Source organism: Antrostomus carolinensis, unplaced genomic scaffold, assembly GCF_000700745.2.
Source record: "Antrostomus carolinensis isolate BGI_N321 unplaced genomic scaffold, ASM70074v2 scaffold10373, whole genome shotgun sequence".
NCBI lineage: Eukaryota > Metazoa > Chordata > Aves > Caprimulgiformes > Caprimulgidae > Antrostomus > Antrostomus carolinensis.
In genome coordinates this window covers 1,826-20,386 of record NW_010303123.1, presented here as the reverse complement: position 1 = coordinate 20,386, position 18,561 = coordinate 1,826, and the positions used below count along the sequence as shown (strand labels likewise).

The 18,561-nt window shown below is 46.5% G+C and overlaps 1 protein-coding gene across 1 annotated transcript; it reads left to right on the top strand.

The window, feature by feature from the left end:
• Positions 1–822: 822 nt before the first annotated feature.
• KLHL12 (kelch like family member 12) lies at positions 823–17,429 on the top strand (the record flags this gene model as incomplete). The annotated part of the gene is made up of 10 exons (XM_010163989.1): positions 823–976; positions 1,782–1,999; positions 5,040–5,189; positions 6,591–6,705; positions 9,055–9,161; positions 10,140–10,335; positions 11,851–12,009; positions 13,746–13,844; positions 16,762–16,948; positions 17,303–17,429. Coding segments are annotated over 10 exons (1,512 nt in total), but the record flags the coding sequence as incomplete, so codon positions are not given.
• Between the last annotated feature and the right edge of the window lie 1,132 nt (positions 17,430–18,561).

The following is an 18,561-nucleotide window of genomic DNA, read 5'->3' as shown; positions in this document are numbered from 1 at the left end:
GCTTTGTGAAATATAATCTCAGTGTTGAACCTACAGGGGTGCAAATGTGGTGGATTCACAGAATTTACTGTTCCCAAAGATTGACTGTTGAGGGGGTAACGTTCCTTGGCAAAAAATAATTATTCCAAAATGATGTGTTTTAGAGGTGATGAAACAATCAGGAGACAAAGTCAGGGTAGTACATACATCACTGTATGTACTATCATTTTACTTTCACATGTTTAAACTAAACCTACATTTAACCTTTAACTCTGAGCTTTCTGGACTCTATGTAGTCGTTCTCTTTAGGGACTTTCAGTGTAAGCTTGCAGAATGGATCAGGAATTGAACAGTTAGAAAAAGATTTTATTTGATTCAGTTTTAGGCCAGAGTGGGAAGGTGGGGTCTCCATCTAAACTGCAGTTTAGATTAACCCTATCCTAGCAAAAACCAGGACAGTCATACACTTCCAGCCCAGAGAGGAACCCCCGTGTCTGTTTCCTGTAGTAAAGCTTGGAGTTACTGCGTGGAGGAGAGAGTTTAGGTGCCTTGCACAAAGGACACGTGTAATGTCTGCTATCTCAGCTCGCTCATTCTGCAGTGCAGTTTGACTGTCCTCCCAATCCATAACGAACTTTGTCTCTTGTACTCACCTTGTAAGTGAATTCTGTAGGTAGGGAAATTCCCTCCTTCCTCTTATTCTTTCAGTTAGTACAAGAAAAGAAAGGACAAATCTCTGTTGAAACCTCTCTGACAGATCACATTTTTAAAAAGTGCTGAGCTTTGTTGGCTTTTTGATCATATTACTGAAAAATAAACCTTTGTCTCCCTTCTAATTTACAGCTCTCAGAGAAAGATAAACCCTATGTAGATATCCAGGGACTGACAGCCTCCACCATGGAAATCCTGCTGGACTTTGTATATACAGAAACTGTTCATGTGACAGTAGAAAACGTCCAAGAATTGCTCCCAGCGGCATGTCTGCTTCAGCTGAAAGGTAACTGCCAAGTATCAGCACAAATTGAACAATTGCTGCTGTTCAGAGATTCGGTTTGTCTGACCTTCTGTAAATGGAAGACACAGGTTGTGGGAGGCATGATATTTCTAAGTACTTCAGTCAAGCTTCTTCTGTTGTCTTGTGCACTGTGGTCTCATTGGTAGAGGAACTGCCTTGGGTGGAAAAAAATCTCATAAAACAGGTTATTGTTCCATACTTTGGGCTAGTGCATTTCTGTGTGAGAATTCCCAGGAGGAATTGTGGGCTATATAGCACATAAATGTTACAGCTCAGTCAACTTACAATAATAAGCAAATCCTTGATGTCATTTGACCTGCCATCATAGTACGGCTGAGTCATAACAAACTGGTCGACATCATTGCATGTGCATCTATGGAGCTATCCCAGGCAGTTATCCCAAATCCCAGGCAACTAGCAAACAGTCATTGGAGAAAACCTGTAAACCTGTTAGCCATATCCACTAGCATATACATTTTTTGTTTATAACCCATGAAGCTGAGTGCAACTCACATTTGAGTCTTTTCCTAGTATCAGATTTATTTAATTTTTGCATTTAAACAGAACAGCCAGAGGTCAAAACAGCCCAAACACATGGTCTACTGCTTAGTGTTTTCATATCCCTTCAAATAAATATTTGCATGTGTGTGTTTCTCTAGTATTTTTAAGCTCGTTATTTGAGTTGGACTTTCATTATTGTTTAGAACTTTCTTTTCTGAAGCCCTTTCCAAAGCAGTGGATTGATAGTAAGCATGCAGTGCTCATTCACCCCTCCAATCTTCCGTAGGTGTGAAACAAGCTTGCTGTGAGTTTCTAGAAAGCCAGCTGGATCCATCAAATTGTTTGGGCATTCGGGATTTTGCTGAGACACACAATTGTGTTGATCTAATGCAAGCTGCAGAGGTCTTCAGCCAGAAACATTTTCCAGAGGTGGTTCAGCATGAAGAGTTTATCCTCTTAAATCAAGAAGAGGTTGAAAAGCTCATCAAGTGTGATGAAATTCAGGTAAAACCTGAAAACTACCGTTACTGTGCAAAGGATTGAAGTAAAACGTTGAAACCAGTCAGAAATTAGTCTGTACTCCTAGGGTGGACTTCTCACACAATTCCTGAATTTGAAACTTTATTTCCAAGAAGCTGCTTCTAACTTTTTTTAGCCATGTAATCTGAAATTCAGACCAGTAACATGTAGCTTTTATGTAAGAATTTGTTGTCACACAAGCGTTTCCTACAAGTGAGGCAGTCAGTTCGTTACCTCTGCAGAGTTCTTGTTCCGTTGTCTCCTCCTTTCCCTGGAGGAGCTTTCAGGGGTTACAAAGACAAGTTGTCTCAATGCCTACATTTCAGAAATACCCACAAGACTTTAACTTCTATTTGTAGACCTTTGCATGCTACTCAGCAGCACAGGGAATGCATGTGTCATTCCAGGCATTTGGATGTCCTCTGCTTTTACAAGCAGCAGAATGCCTGGTGGTGCAGGGTAGTCTGACTCTTCAAGGAGGTATATACAGATTTTATTCCCTTAAGGTTGGTTTCTAGAGGGTTTACTGTTTGGCTGGAACCTGTCAAAGACTTTTTTTCCAGATTTTCTATGAATATGTCTGTTTTTGAGAACTGAAATAAGTTGAACATTCCTTGGTAAAGGGGAGGGGACTTTATTGATATGGGCTTCATCAAGAGTTGATGTTTGCTTCAGTTCTAAAAGAAGTGATTGAAGCAATCACTGTTCAGAGCTCGCAGTAACATGAACTCTTAGCAGCAAACCCATGTAAGTGATATCTCTGGTGGAATTCCTGAAAAGCCAGTACTGGGGTAGCTGGAGGAGAATTCTGGATGTACGCTGTGCAAGTCTGCTTTGAAAGTGGCCTTGTGCCAAGCTGACATCCTCTTGTTAATAAGTGCTTGAGAAAGAGCATGCAGGGTAGCAGGGAAAGACCTTGGCACAGGCTAAGATCAGCAGTGGAGAAAGGCTGAGTGTGTTTGGTGTTTAACAAGCCACAGCTTTAATGCTGTGAGGGTTTGAGCTTATGTGGGTTGTGGCGAGTACTGACATAACGTTTCTGGACAGTGAAGAGGAAATAATGAGGAACGTGAGAACAACCCAGCCAAACTAATGACATGATCCGAACAGGTGAAGTAAAATTCATTGTGACTTGGAAGGACTGATTCGGGCCTCGCAGACACACAGTGCGGTGTGTGCATTCGCTGTCGTGCCTTAAGGAGAGTGGTGCCAATGTGGCTGTTCCTGTGCCAGTGCAGAGGTGATGGATGGGCTGTATCAGAGGGCACAGGGAGCACCCTTGGAAAATCCCCTGGCTGTTCGAGAGGTATAATGGCAGGTCCTCACCGTGATGCTGTGTTCAGTGTTACTCATCGTTTATCAGAAAACAGAAATGATTTCCCAAACAACAAAACTGTTAAATATATCAGAGGACAGTCAGTTTGGGAGGGGATAAAACGATGGGGGATTATTGCATTTAAGGAGGAGGTGGGGAACATTGGAAGCAATAAAGTACTCTGCTCTCCTTTTGTGAGCTCTAGTTGTCCTTTCCCTGTAAGTTAAATAGAAAGAGGCCGGTTCAAATTACACTGTAACAAATTTGTTCAGCCTGGAAAAGAGAAGGCTCCTGGGAGATCTTACAGTGGCCTTCCAGTACCTGAAGGGGCTACAAGAAAGCTGGGGAGGGACTTTTCATAAGGGCAGTTAATGACAAAACAAGGGGAAATGGGTTTAAGCTGAAAGAGGGGAGGTTTAGATTAGATATTAGGAAGAAGCTCTTCACTGTGAGGGTGGTCAGACACTGGCCCAGGTTGCCCAAGGAAGTTGTGGATGCCCCCTCCCTGGAAGTGTTGAAGGCCAGGCTGGATGAGGCTTTGAGCAACCTGGTCTAGTGGAAGGTGTCCCTGCTGCTGGCAGGGGGGTTGGAACTGGATTAGCTTTAAGGTCCCTTCCAACCCAAACCAGTCTGGGATTCTATGAAATATGAATCAATGGCTTGGAAGAATTGCCTTACATAATTAACCTCTGTGGCTCCCTGCTTCAGAACATTCTGCAACAGACAGCTTCCAACTGAACTTCAAAGTGTACCAGTTGTATATCAGAGGGAAGGCTCAAACGTCTTATTACAATATCTCCTTTTATCTTCATATTTAATAACAGTTAACAGACCTCATGATAATAAATTCATGCCTGATTTTCTTTTACATTGGATGATCTGAAGACATGCAAAAAGACAACCAAGCCTAAATAATAGATTGTAGAGCTTTTTACAGTTCTTTCCCTTTTAGTAATCATACATGTCCAGAGCACCTGAGGTTCTCTGAAAGCATCAAATTTAGATGGTTTAGTCAGTGTAATATCTGGAAGTGGTGTAAGCACCATCATGTGCTCGTCCTAGGCAGAGAGAGAAATAAACTAGTCAGAACAGTAACATTCATGCCCTGGAGTTGGAGTTCTCCACTCTGAAATCCAGATGCTTATAGTTTCTTAAATGTGGATTGAAATTTTTAAAAAAAACCCAAAACTTTAAACATACCTGGTATGGTTCAGGTGTTAAAGGGGAAGTACGTGGGCATGGGCTGCAGAGGGTTAAGCGAGACATTGCTCTGTGAAAAGGAAACATGATTCTGATCATCTTGATGATGGTACTTTGCATTTTGCAGGACAGTAACTTCTGCTCCATTCAGAAGTCAGGGGAGCTGCCCTGTGAGTTGCTGCCTTTCTCTGGGCTCCCTCAAAAGTGGTGGCTCCCAGCTTCAGGCTCTGCTGAGTACCATAAGGCTAAGCTTCTCTGGCACTTGTCCTGCCAGCTGTTGATCTCGGCAGTAAGGAAAAAGCAAATGCAGTTTTAAGGAAAAGAAAATGAGGAAATTTCTTAGTGTTTGTAAATACAGCTTGTGGGAGTTTCCATAACAGACTTTTACTTGAAATGTCTTGCTCTCATGGTAGCTATGAAGCAGTGTCAACAGCCTGGAAGTTGTCTGTCCCACATCAGTTGCTGAAATCTTACCCTGCAGTCTGATCAGCATGTACCTCCTCTTTCCAGGTGGACTCTGAAGAGCCGGTTTTTGAAGCAGTTATAAACTGGGTGAAGCACTCAAAAAAAGAACGGGAAGCATCGCTGCCAGAACTGCTGCAGTACGTGCGCATGCCACTCCTCACCCCTCGCTACATCACAGATGTCATCGACACCGAGGTATCGGCAGCCCGGCTCCATGGGGCACAGAACAGCTGGGAGCCAGTATCTGTGTGATTGCCATGATCCCTGGTTAGACTCCTGCTGTCTTAACAGAACATGTTAAAAGCTGCTTTCTCTGCTGATTCTTTTTGATGCTGACACTATGGAGTTGTCCCTCTTCAGCTGGAGTGCCCACTGATTTAATCAGAAGTAGTTTGCTGTGACAGCATCCTACTTTTCAGCTGGGAGGGCGCCCCATCCAGAGAAATTATTCAGTTGTCTCCTGATATATGTAGCACCTTTCTCTTGTCATCCGTTACAGTTTTCTAACAAGTGCTTTCTGCTTTCCGGTTGTAAGCGCTAGCAGATCTTCTCGAGGCTGAAGGCTGCTGGCATGTGATCCTAGGGAGGAAAAGACTCCTCAGTTGTTTCAGGTGCAGATGGCAAGTAGATACCTTTGAATGAGGACAGCAGCTGTGTACGTCCAGGGCCAACACACAAGTCAGAGCCATATCATTTGGCACTGGTGAAGCTGAGCACGAGTACTGGGTTCAGTTTTGGACCTCTTACTACAAGAGGGACATAGAGGTGCTGGAGCATGTTCAGAGAAGGGCTGGGGAAGGGTCTGGAGCACAAGTGTGATGAGTTCCCAGCTGAGGGATCTGGGGGTGTTGAGCCTGAAGAAAAGGAGGCTGAGGGGAGACCTTCTGGCTCTGTCCAAGTCCCTTGGAGGAGGGTGGAGAGAGGTGGGGGTGGGTCTGTTCAACCAAGGACCAAGGGACAGGACAAGAGGAAATGGGCTCCAGTTGTGGCCAGGGCAGTTGAGATGGGATGTGAGGAAGATTTTCTTTGCTGAAAGGGTTCTCGGGTATTGGAAGGGGTTGCCCAGGGCAGTGGTGGAGTCCCCATCCCTGTCATGTGCTGAATGGTGAATTACAGACTTCTCTACATGGCAAAATGGCTGATTTAGCAACATTCATCTCTAATGGGATATATCTGCCTTTTACAGATGTTCTTAAATAAGGGCAGCTGACAGGCAGTTAAGTTGTGCCAGAGCTAAAATTTCTTTAGTCACATTGTTGTGGTCCACTTTAAACTGAAAGTGAAGCTAACATGAAAGGGACTGGTACCAAAACAATTAGATCTGTTCCAAAACCAGCCTAAGACAGTGTGTATACAAGGCCTCAGCTTTCTTACTGCACAGGAAGGCCTCTCCAGACTGGAAGTGACACACACTGGTGGGATGTCCTCATCTTGGGACAGTGTGGAGAGTAGAGTGTTGGCCCATGACACTATTATCCACAGCTGCACGCAAGTCATTTTAATGCTGTCTGAACTGAGGAGCGTTGGCTTTAGGATAATTCTTATGAGAGATCTTAAAATACACAGCATGTACCAGTGACTCATGTTTTTCCTCAGCCTTTTATACGATGCAGTCTGCAGTGCAGAGACCTCGTAGATGAAGCTAAGAAATTTCATCTTCGGCCTGAGCTCCGGAGTCAGATGCAAGGACCCAGGACAAGAGCACGTCTAGGTGAGCAGCACAGGAAAGGACACTGAGAAGGTCTGGGGCATTGGCAGGTATTGCATTATACACCATGTCTTGTGCTTTGTAATTGCACTGAAGCACTTCACAGCAATAATGATCCACAGTCCCCATCAGTACAGAAAGGGGACTGGATCAAAGGACAGAGGTACATTTTTTTTCAGTGCACAATTACTTACTGGCAATGCAGGGACTAGGTGGTTACTTTTAATCTCAGGCCTCTGCTGTAGCCATAAAACCAGTTCCCCAAGTTGTTGGTGCCTCCAGATATGTTTGTCTCGGCATGCAGCTGTCCAAGAAGTGTGGGAAGAGTTTCTTCTTGTCTAAAAAGGCAGGTGTCAGCATCTGAAACAAAAAGAGCTGCCAGGTGAGAGACAGCTGTGTTACAGTGAAGATAAGTTTTCATGAGGAAACCTCAGAGAGGAAGGCACAAAGAGGGAGACAGGTCCCTCCTTCCTTTCAGAGGTACTTTTTGTCCCACCTAGTCTTGTTAAGCAAATAAATGATTATTTCTTCCTCTATTTCAGTAGCTTTTACCAAGCACAGACACTGAGTTGTTGGGAAAATGCTCGGCTTAGGGCTGTAAGCACTTGAGAGGAAGGTAAATAGTAGGAATGACCTGCAGAAGAAGGAAAGTAATTTTATTGGCTTCTTCATGACTGTGGCCATTCCTCACCTGATGCCTCTTCTCTAACCTTCAGACTCACTCTCTCTGGACTGTCTCTGCCGTGCCTTTATCCTGGGCACAGGGCACTGCCATCAGTGCCATCTTCCTGCAAGCAAACCTCCCTGCGTGTTCTCCAGTGCTGCTGCTTGTGTAGTGGAGAGGGACCCTGAAAACTCTTCCTGGCCATTTCCAGTTATTAACACTGTTTTAAGGGACAGAAAGCAGCTTATCCACTAAAGGAGGAGGGCAGATTAGATTTGTCAGGGCGAGACATTGATTAGATTTTTTTGGCCAGAAGAGGATGTTGTTATGATGTGGTTTGAGCTCCAGCATACTCCGGGCTACAGCATGTCTCATGTTTTTCTGGGAACACCCTACATCAGTTTCAGTGACATGCAGTTCAGCTCAACCTGTCATTTTGCAATGATACATTTGTCCATTTGTCCAGTATCATTTTGTCCATAGTTGAAATGCTTCACCTGATAAAGGAGACATCAGAAAACTGTTTCATTGTTTAATTATACAGGCAAAAACTGTGCACCTTATTGCTAAGGTTCACCTGGATCCAGCCCTACCTTTTTTAATTGATTTAATACCATCTGCTGTCAGCAATGCTCTTATCGTGTGTCATTGATAAACTGTGACCAAGTTGTGTATTAACTTTCTATGGAATAAACTGAAACAATTGCATTTTTAGCTGTCATACTGTACAGGAGGCTTTCCAAGTTGTTGGAGATTCTTTTGTGAATCCTTCCCAGTTATTTTTATATTACTCTCCTTTATCTGAGGTGGCAGCTGTTTTGCTTTGTAACAGACAGGATCTTGTTAAATCTTTGTTGCTCGGTTCAGTCCTTCAACAGTTCTAAACTAGTGGAACTCCCTGTTGCAGAAAGGGCCCAAGAGATTCAGGGGATGTTTATCTAGTTTTAAAACTATAATAGAAACCAACCACTAAGGCAATCATTGCAAGAGAAGTTAAAACTCTCCAGGTCACAAGTCTTTTTTAACTCTCAGGGAGAAAATAAGAAAAATTCAGGGACAATCTCAGAGAAAAGAAAGTAGAGGGAAGGCAACTTTGAAATTAAATACCTAAGACTTAAGAGACAATTCCTCTGAAAATATTTCATTACTTTTTCAAGCTTCAGTCAGCCTGACTTGTTTCTCAGTGAAATGGTGAACAAAGGTGCCATCTGGTCTTGATGTCATTTGCAGACAAGGAGAGAAGGCCGTTTTGTGAGGAGGCTGCAGGGAAGCAGCCATCCTCCTTCAGCTTTCATGGGGTGGTAAGAGGTTTGAAAAAAAAAATGGTGGAAGGAATACAAAAGAAGATATTTCTGAGCCAACTTCAGCACCTAACTTAGCCAGCTTGTCTTCTCAGAGTCCCTCCAATATTAGGAGGACCATCCCTCCAGCAGACAGCTCCTAACACCTGATTTAGTCTTACTGCCACACGCCCTGGAAGAGTTTCTCTCTCTTCCTCCCCTTTGAGGACAGAGGGAGTCCAGGTGACGGTACCCAGGTTAGGTGCCAGCTTCAGGAAAGTGATGAAAACGATTTAGAGGTGACTTGTTGCACCAAGGAGGTCTCAGAGATTCTTCAGGTGATGCCCTTGAAGTGACCCTTTGGTTGTGAAGGAATTGACTTGACTTTGTTCTCCCTCTTTGCTCTAGGAGCTAATGAAGTCCTGCTTGTGATCGGCGGCTTTGGCAGCCAGCAGTCACCTATTGATGTTGTGGAGAAATACGACCCGAAGACTCAGGAGTGGAGTTTCTTGCCAGTAAGGGACCATTTTTGATCACCACTGGGTTGAACAGGCTGTGATCAAACACTAATCCTGTAGCATCAGCTATATAACATTCCTCTTTGGGCTGTCCTTTGCATTCTGTTTAGAATTTCTGACATAAATTCTTTAGACTTGCTGAGATTCACATAGCGAATGCTGAAACCACTTCACATTTGCAGATTAGCTAAGGAAGCTTTAGAGGAGCTTGTCATATTTCTCATCAGATGAGCCTACAGAGACCTGCAGTTTTGTTGTGGGAGTGAGAGCTATCATGTTTCTCATTGAAGGTTAGTGATGATAATTGAAATGTCAATAGGAACAGTATAATCAGCCCTGCTTTCAGGCAGGCTGCGTTACCTTTCTGGTTTCATTGTTTCTGAGCATAACGGGATAGTTAGGAAGAGGGAATTCCTGCACTGAGGACTGTTTCTACCAAATTTAAAATCACTTTTATCTTTGTTAAATGATGGAGAATTGCCTCTTATTTAATATCACTAATCACAGAAGACCCTCTATCACCTGGTGTCCCAAAATTCTGTTCATTTTTGGAGGTGAAAAGCTTCTGGTATTTTCCTCAAATATTATGAGTCTCCACATTTTCCCATTAACAGTCTCTGCAGGGAGCCAGTGGAGGCGTGCGAACCCCGAGACGCATCAAAGATTCAGTAGTGGCGTAATATAAATGACATTTAATGCAAAATATCTTAGTGCAAAGAGGCCTGGCCATGCGAAGAGAGCGTGGCAGAGACAGAGTACAGGCAGAGCAGTCGTTAAGCATTTTAGAGTCAGTGGTCCCAGTTGTTAAGCATTTTAGCCAGGACTGTATCCTTTAAATCCATAGTGCTGTTTGCTTCTGTGCTAGTGGGCCACTTACCAAAAGAGCAGCAAAAGAGGATGGAAGAACAGCAGTTGGTCTCCATGCATCAGTGTTATTTCCTCTCCTTGACTTTTTCATTCTTTTCACTGTTTTAGAGCATCACCCGTAAGAGACGCTACGTTGCTACGGTGTCGCTGCACGATCGGATCTATGTGATCGGGGGGTATGATGGTCGCTCTCGTCTCAGCTCGGTGGAGTGCTTGGATTATACATCAGATGAGGATGGCATCTGGTACTCTGTGGCTCCGATGAACGTACGGCGAGGCCTGGCGGGAGCCACGACCCTCGGAGGTACGTCCTGGTCACTGTAGTGACAGGGCAGCACAGCCTCTTCAGTTCTTATCCTGAAATGCCCTGAGCTGCTATGTGCAGAGTGGGATGACTCTGAGAGAGGGGGTGAGCCTGAAGTTCTCACTTGTCATTATTTGCATGTGGAAATGGAAAACTTGCCCACATATCCTGAGAGGAGCTCTGCCTCCGCTTCATTTTTACAGCGTATGTCTGCGCATCGAGGGAAAGGAGCTATATGAGGGATTATGGAGTGGGAAGTTCTCAGGGTGGTGACAGTGTCACATAGTACTGAGCACAGGACACTAAATACAGCAGTAACCATCCAGCGCTGGAGAGAAGCTGAAACTGGAGTGTGTGCAGAGGATTCTTAGGACAGACTTGGAAGAAGAAAACTACTGAGCAAACTAGAACGCTTCAGCTTGCTTATTACAGAATCGTAGTGATTGGAAAAGACCTTTAAGATCATCGAGTCCAACCATAAACCCAACACTGCCAATTCCACCTCTAACCCATGTCCCTGAGCACCTCGTCTGCCCGTCTGTTAAATCCCACCAGGGAAGGTGACTCCACCACCTCCCTGGGCAGCCTGTTCCAGTGCTTGACGGCCCTTTCAGTGAAGACGTTTTTCCTCAGATCCAATCTAAACCTCCCTTGGTGCAACTTTGAGGCCATTTCCTCTTATCCTGTCACTTGGTCCTTGGTTATGCTGGCAAAGCAAAGGCCAGGAGGGGGTGTGACTTCTCTATGAGTATCACTTGGCATGAGAAAGAAATGGGCAATATAAGAATTAAATAAGAACAAACGGTTATAAACAGGCCAGGGAGAAGTTTGTGTGGAAATGAGGGAAACTTTTCTAGCCATTAAAATAGCAGTTACTCTAACGAATATTCTGTGCTTTAATGCTTATATTAGAATATCTTCTTAATAATTAATATTGGTTAAATATTTTTCATTTAGATCATTAATCTATTCTAATGAAAATACTCTTAAAAATGCATCTGCTTTGAAGATGGCAGATTTGTGAAAGCATTGCATGAATTAAGCTATCCAGTATAAGGGAATGATCTGGATTATCCAGACCGGTGTTTTGGATCTTCTTTCATTTGCTACCAGTGTGCTCACTACCTTGTAAGCATTTACTCTGGGGAGGTGCTGGCAGGATGCTGGTGACAGGCACGGTTTGAGCACAGTAGTGTTTCAGTAGGTTCTGCAGCATGAAAAAAGTAACTGGGGTGTACGTGTTCTCTTTCATCCATCAGCAGGTTCAGCAGGAAGCAGATTTAAGGGCCAGATGGGTTTTATGTTTGTTTAGTTTGTGGGTCTGTGAGCAGGGTAATGCAGTGAGCTTGGCGGAGGAGCCTGGGTTTATCTGAGCTTCGAATGTGCCAGGGTCTGTAGTTGTTCCTGTATTTTACAGTCCATGTTGTAGCCTTGCTGCACCTCTGGGGACCTTCTTGCTCCATGTGCACACTTGATACTTGACTTGCTGAGTCCAGCCTCTGTCTAATGTTGCAGACATGATCTATGTTTCCGGTGGGTTTGATGGAAGCCGACGTCACACCAGTATGGAACGATACGACCCGAACATTGATCAGTGGAGTATGCTGGGAGACATGCAGACAGCACGGGAAGGAGCAGGGCTTGTTGTAGCTAATGGAGTTATCTACTGCCTTGGTAGGTACCCTTAGGGCCTCTGGGCATTCTGCAAATACTTGTTTTTTACAGAAATGACAGTGCAGATGCTGTCTGTTGGGAGCACCAATGTCCAGGTGTGGTGGTTTCACTCCTTTGGCTGCAGCCAAACACAGTCACTCTCTCACTCTGCCCGGCCCCACCCGGAGTAAGGGAGAGACTTGGGAAGGTAAAAGAAAACTCATGGATTGAGATAAAAACAATTTACTTATTGAAATAAATGAGTGATGCCCAGTGCAATTGCTCACCACCCACTGACCGATGCCCAGCCTGTCCCAGCCAGCGATCCCAGAGAAGAGACAGTCCTGAAACCCGAACTGCAGTCCCTGGAGAGTGAGCCTGAGTGATCCATGAGAGAATCCCCAGGTTTCTGGTCAGCCCTGGTTAATGTACTGACCATGACAGGATATGAGATGGAATATCTCATTGGCAGAGCCATATGACAATTCTGGGTTCCGCTAATTACTGCGCTTCCCCCTCTCAGTCCTTTGCATTTGCAAACTACCCAAACACAATGACCTTGGGCTCCAGCCGCAACTAGTAACATTAGTACTTTATCAACATTCTTCTCAGAACAAATTCCACAGTGAAACCAAAACACAGCTATTCTAGCTACTGAGAAGAAAATTAACTCTATCCTGGCAAAACCAGGACATCAGGTTAGAAGAGAAGATTTAACTTCACTGCGCTGGGCCCTGCACAGCTCTGTCAGCGAGTGCAGCCTGTTCTCACCGTTACCATCACGATGCCTTAGACAGGAGCTGCCCTGTAACTACAGTAAAGGCTGACAGAAGCAAATTGGACACACATCAGCCTACATTTGAGGGACGGCTGAAGTATGGGGGATGAGCAGCGCCAGGTGAGGTTTGCAGGGACTAGGCAGTGGCTGAAATGCCTTAGAGATGAAGCACATAGCTACAGGGCAGAGAGGGCATCTGCTCCACATAAAGTAACGTTGGCTGTAGTGCTCCAGAAATGTATCCTGAGCTGTGTGTGTTCCAGCTCCTTTCTGTAGTGCTCGTTTCATTTTCAGAGACCCACACCAGCTGTGAATATGGTGAGAGCGCTAGAGGGCAAGTCACTCTGAAGACTTCAGTAAACTTGTTCTGTAGATAGACCTTCTGGGCCCCAGAAAGTGCAGGCCCAGCACTGTACCCACATTTGTTGCAGTCCTGAGGAGTCACTGGTTTATGGGTTCCACTTCCCTCTCCCAAATGCCTCTTCCTCATGCAGTCCCCCAAGGCAGATGCCAGCACACTGCTCCTTTGCTGAAGCTGCAGAATGAGATTTCTTGGTATCCTCTTGTGAAACGGCTCTTTGAGACATCCCAGCCCACACTGTGGAGCTTCACAGTGTCAGTCTCAGCATAGTGTCAGGACTGGAAGGTGAACATGTGCTTCCGCAGGACGGCATCGACGTTGACATCAGCGTGCTCAGAGGCAGCTTTGGGCAGTGTGGTGCTGACCTGGTTGTGCTGGTTTGGAGAGGTGATGCTCTCTCCCAGCACGGCCTTGTGCGGTGCAGGCGCTGAGCTGGCTCTGGTCTGGCATTGCAAGCTCCAAGAGATCCTCTTTGTTCTGCCAGTCCCAACATGCTGTGAGTTGTGCCGATTGCAGTGCGGCACCCTGCTGAGCGTGAACCAGGCGTGTTATTGCTCTCTACACAGAAAACATTTTCCAGAAGTCAAACCCATGGTTTGCACCTGTGTTTTGTTGCAGGTGGCTATGATGGGCTGAACATACTGAATTCTGTAGAGAGGTATGATCCCCACACTGGACACTGGACAAATGTCACCCCGATGGCCACTAAGCGCTCAGGTAAGAGCCTACAGTGCCTGGAGGTCAAAATGTTCTGTGCTGCACTGAGGAAGTGGTCACTGCTGGCTTGTCCTGCTGCCCTGGAGAATGGTGACTGGTCCCAGTGGGTGGCTTGGCTTCAAGAAGGGATGATTTTAGGACATGCAGACTTAAATTCACAAGCAAAAGATTAATTCTCACATGCCTGATGTCTCCATTCCATGCTAAGCTGTGTATAGAGGAGTGTGTGTGTGGGTTTATAGGTTGCAGGGAGGGAGAGGAATTCTTGGGGTACTTCCATAACTAGGAACAGCGCACAGCTTGGAGAAAATCAAGCAAGGAACAAACTACAGACCGTAGTGCAAGATAATGGGACAGTTTGCTAAGTCAGTGCCCATCAGCTGCACAGGACACAGCAAAGGCAGGAGTGCTTCTGGTAGAGGCTGCCCCTTCGCCTGCCCTCAGCTTCGTGTGCTGGGCACCAGCACTAACGCAGAGAGCAGCACGGCCAGAGCAGCGTCACACCGCAGCAGTCTGATGCTCATGACTTGAAACGTGAGGCAGTCACACATTAATTATCCCCACCAGCTCTTAGTTTGTCTTTCCTTCTCGGTGCCCTGAGCTTTGGCAGCTGTATCTAGGAGAAAAATAGAGTTTAAATCCTACTTTTGGAGTAACTTTCTGTCTCGGCTCTCCTTCAGTTCCCAAAGGAGTTCCTGTGGGGCTTGTGCAGCTCCTGTGTGCTTAAGTGTTGACTCTCTGCTATGGGTTCCACTTGCTATGGGTTGCACTGCACCTCGGGCCCCCTGCCCCAGATCTTCATGGCCATGGTAGCGAGCAGCCGTGGCCTTGCTCAGCCACATGTGGACGGGCAGAATGCTCAGTGCCTGCACAGCTTTGTGCCTCTCAATGGAGTGGTTCTGCTGTGCTTACAGGCCCTCTTTCAAAACCCCTTTGAAGCTGGTTTTTCTCTAGCTCTTTCAGTAACTGTCCTTTACAGTTACCCTAGGCAGCATTGTTTCTGCTTGTTCTCTGCTGCAGTGTCCTTGTTTAGGGACAAGTGCTGGTAACTCAATTAAAACTGATCTCTCTTCTAAAAACATTTAAGCTTTCTTTTGCCTGCAGTGGCATTCACCAAAACCTCATTTTAAATATTTACGCCTTCGACAGGGCTATTCCTGTTTAAGTGTGGGTTGGAAAGTATTTCCCATGTGCCAAGAATGGATTTGATTTAGAAGTTGGTCGCTTTCCACATCCAGGAAACCTGCACATTCAAACATAAAATCTGCGGGTTTTCCTACGTCAGGCACAACATGTGAGACCTGTCCACGGATCTCTAGGAAGCTTAGGGATGAGACGGCTTTGGGCAAGATCCAAAAGCAAAGAGTTCAAAGGGAAACCCTTTATAAGAAGCATTTCCCGAGTCCATGCTAGCTCTCCACAAGACTTGGAGGCTTTTGGTAGCAGTGCCTCAGCCCACAGAGCTGGCTCCTCATTGCCACAAGGAGCAGGAACATTGTGAGGCTCTTGACCCAGACACTGACTCAGTAAGTGCTCACTCAGTGCTGAGACCTGGAGCGCTGAGGTCTGAAATGGGGATGTGCCAAAGGACATTTTTTGGGCCAAGTTTTTGTGCTGCCACTCTGTGGTACTAACACTCCAAACTAGTAGCTTAGATACCAGTTGCACTTGCACCCTCCATCCTGCTATCAGTTCCAGTCCATCCATCCTGGTGACCTTGAACCCTGTAAGACTTCTTTTGCCCCAAGGGTTTGACACTCTAGAGCTGTCTGCTCACAGGTCTTTGAATTCAAGGAAGACCAGGACTAAAAGTAATCTTGTCTTAATTCACAGAGACTGTCTCCTCCTTATTTCTGTTCACCTCTTTGGACAGATTGTATTACTAGACCCAACCTACTTGATTGGGCCTTGGTCTGGTCTCTCTTCTCATCCGAAGTCTTCCTCCCTGAATCTGTTAGAGTGGCCATTGGGGCAGCCTGGCCATTCCCAGCTGTTCTCATGCTCTCAGCAAGGAAACCGGTGAAAATGAGGTTGTATTTAGTGGAACGGAAAGTATCTTACACCCTGTTTGTAGAAGAAACAGATCGGTGCCCAAGAACTGCAGGGCAGCTGCCTTGTTTCCTTCAGGATGTCAGTGCACCATGTTGATGGTAACAGCCTGACAGGGTTTACTCTGCTCTCAAGATGCAGCTTAAAGCAGCAGGGGCTGTTGGCAGCAGCACCTGAGGCTGCTTATGTGCATTGTTACCTCTGTGTTCTTTGGCACGTTACCTGGAGGGGGCTGCAGGTGAGGAACAGAGGCCAGCAGAGGTTTATTTTCTTCTTTTGTCACAAATTCTCAGTTGGGCCAACTATTACTGATTGCTTCTACCGTGAGAACAGCTGTTCAGACAGATGCTTCAGCCACTTACGCTTCTGTGACTGTGCAGTGGATGCCAGTTTCCATTTCCCTGCCTTCTTCCAGCTTCACATGGAGCAGAGTCATTCTCCCTGCTACAGCCAGGGGCTGGGTGACACCAGGGAGACAGAAATGCCAGAGAAAGCTCTGTCTGTGGTGACAGAGGCCCAGTCGGCTGTGTCAGCAGAGCAAGCCTTGTGCTGGTCTGTTCAGGGGGTTGGGGTGTCTTTCAGACAAGGTGAACATCTCATGGTGCTGCTGACCTTGCTGCTGCGCTGCTCAGCCCCTCTGTGCCCGAGACTCAGCAGCATTTGGTAGAGTTACAGGTTTTCATGTATCATATTGGAGACAGCAACAGAAGTCACTGGGTTACAACAGCTCTTTTGAGGGAAATACAAGCATAAGAAAATGTCCTCTGAAGAGGAAGAACTGACCTAGTTCAGGCTCGTAACAGCGAGCCCTGGGCACGGTGCTGACGGTGTCACTCCTGGGTGTAACTGTGCCGTCCTCTCTCTGCAGGGGCTGGCGTGGCTCTGCTGAATGACCATATTTATGTAGTCGGTGGGTTTGATGGGACAGCACATCTCTCCTCTGTGGAAGCCTATAACATTCGCACTGATTCCTGGACAACTGTAACGAGCATGACAACCCCTCGCTGCTACGTGGGGGCCACGGTGCTGCGGGGAAGGCTGTACGCAATCGCCGGGTAAGAGGCTGCCCTGGGCGGGAGAGGGAGGTGCCCTGCACGTCTGTTTGCGGGAACAAGTGAGCTGAGGTGACGCAGGCTGCTGCCCTGTTTCACATGGCCTCTCCTCACATTTATATTTCAAGCTTTGTGAGAGGAGACAGCCCACAGAGTCACTGTGCCCAACCTGAATAGGCAGCGTGATGGTCCAGGGCCAAGACAAGCAGGAGAGCAGCAGCAAAAGGCAGCCTAAGGCAGTGGTTTCATTTCGGGCCATTCCTACTGTGTGCAGCTGCCTAGCCTCGCAGGGAGGGCTCTGAGCACCTCAACCTCCTTCTTCAGCAGCATCTCACCTGTAACTTTCTGTCCTTGCAGATATGATGGCAACTCACTGCTGAGCAGCATTGAGTGCTATGATCCCATCATTGACAACTGGGAAGTGGTAACCTCCCTGGGGATGCAGCGCTGTGATGCTGGAGTCTGTGTCCTTCGGGAGAAGTGATCTGGAGGGAACTTACAAAGACGACCATCCTCAGAAGTGTCAGCTGGAGGAAGAGTCCCAAGTGATTTGCAGTGACTGTTCTTGAGAGCTGTGGATGCTGTGGAAATAGGCACCAGAACAGCAGCTTTCTGTGCTGCTTTTGACTAGAGCATGTGCATAAACGTGTTATCTCAGCAGTCATTTGAAATCAGGGGCTCTGTGTGAAGCTGGAGAAAGGTGGTGAAGTGGGTCAGTAGAAGCTGCACTCTCTGCTGTTCCTGTGGCTAAGTCTATCAGCAGAGCAGAGGTGTCCCCAGCCTTGGCATCAGCCAGCCTGGAGAATGCTTCCAAGGACATGTACATACAACTGGGTGGGCTCTTCAGCCACTGCAGGACCACGCGGGTCCTCTGGTTGCTCTCAGACACATGGATGTGTAAGGGTCAATCCAGCTGCTCTTATGTTCCAGCTTCAAATCATCTTGTACATACTGAATGTTTAAACGCGCTCCTCGAGCACGCATCAGTGCAGAGCCAAATTGAGTGAGCGTGTGTAAGGGAGTCCTGTACTGTAGCTGCACCTGCAGGTTCCTCAGATCTGCACGCAAAAGGAGTCGCAGATTAAAGCTGTCAACTACTGAGACCCATAAGCCTGAGGCTGCAGAGGGCAGGGGAAGCTCATTGCCTGGTGTAGCAGCAGGTCTGCAGCATTTGTGCTCTGATCAGGGGGCTCAGCAAGGTTCATCGCATCATATTTCCCTCAAAAAGCTTGACAGACCCAGCTGCAAAGCGCTGTGTTTTTCTGGAAGCAGGAAGCTTGCTGTGATGCGGCAGTGCCTTTGCTCCCACCCCTGTGGGGAGGTCACCTTGCAGAGGCTGAGTCCCTGAAAGTAGGGACACAATCGCCACTGTCCCTGTGGATCTTTCTGGTGAGTGACTGGGGTTCGTCCCTGGACAGCCCTCTGTCCAGCACACCCACGTCAGCCTTTCAGTCGAGCTCATTGTGTTGATTTTCCTTTTATCTAGGATTTTTCTGCTTCCAGGGCTGTTTTGGAGTGACACCCAGGATTCTGTTTTGCCCCTTGTTCTCAGCTGTTTATGCCCCTGCCTTGTGACTTCACATCCTCTTACACTTGCTATCCCTTCACTGCCCCAT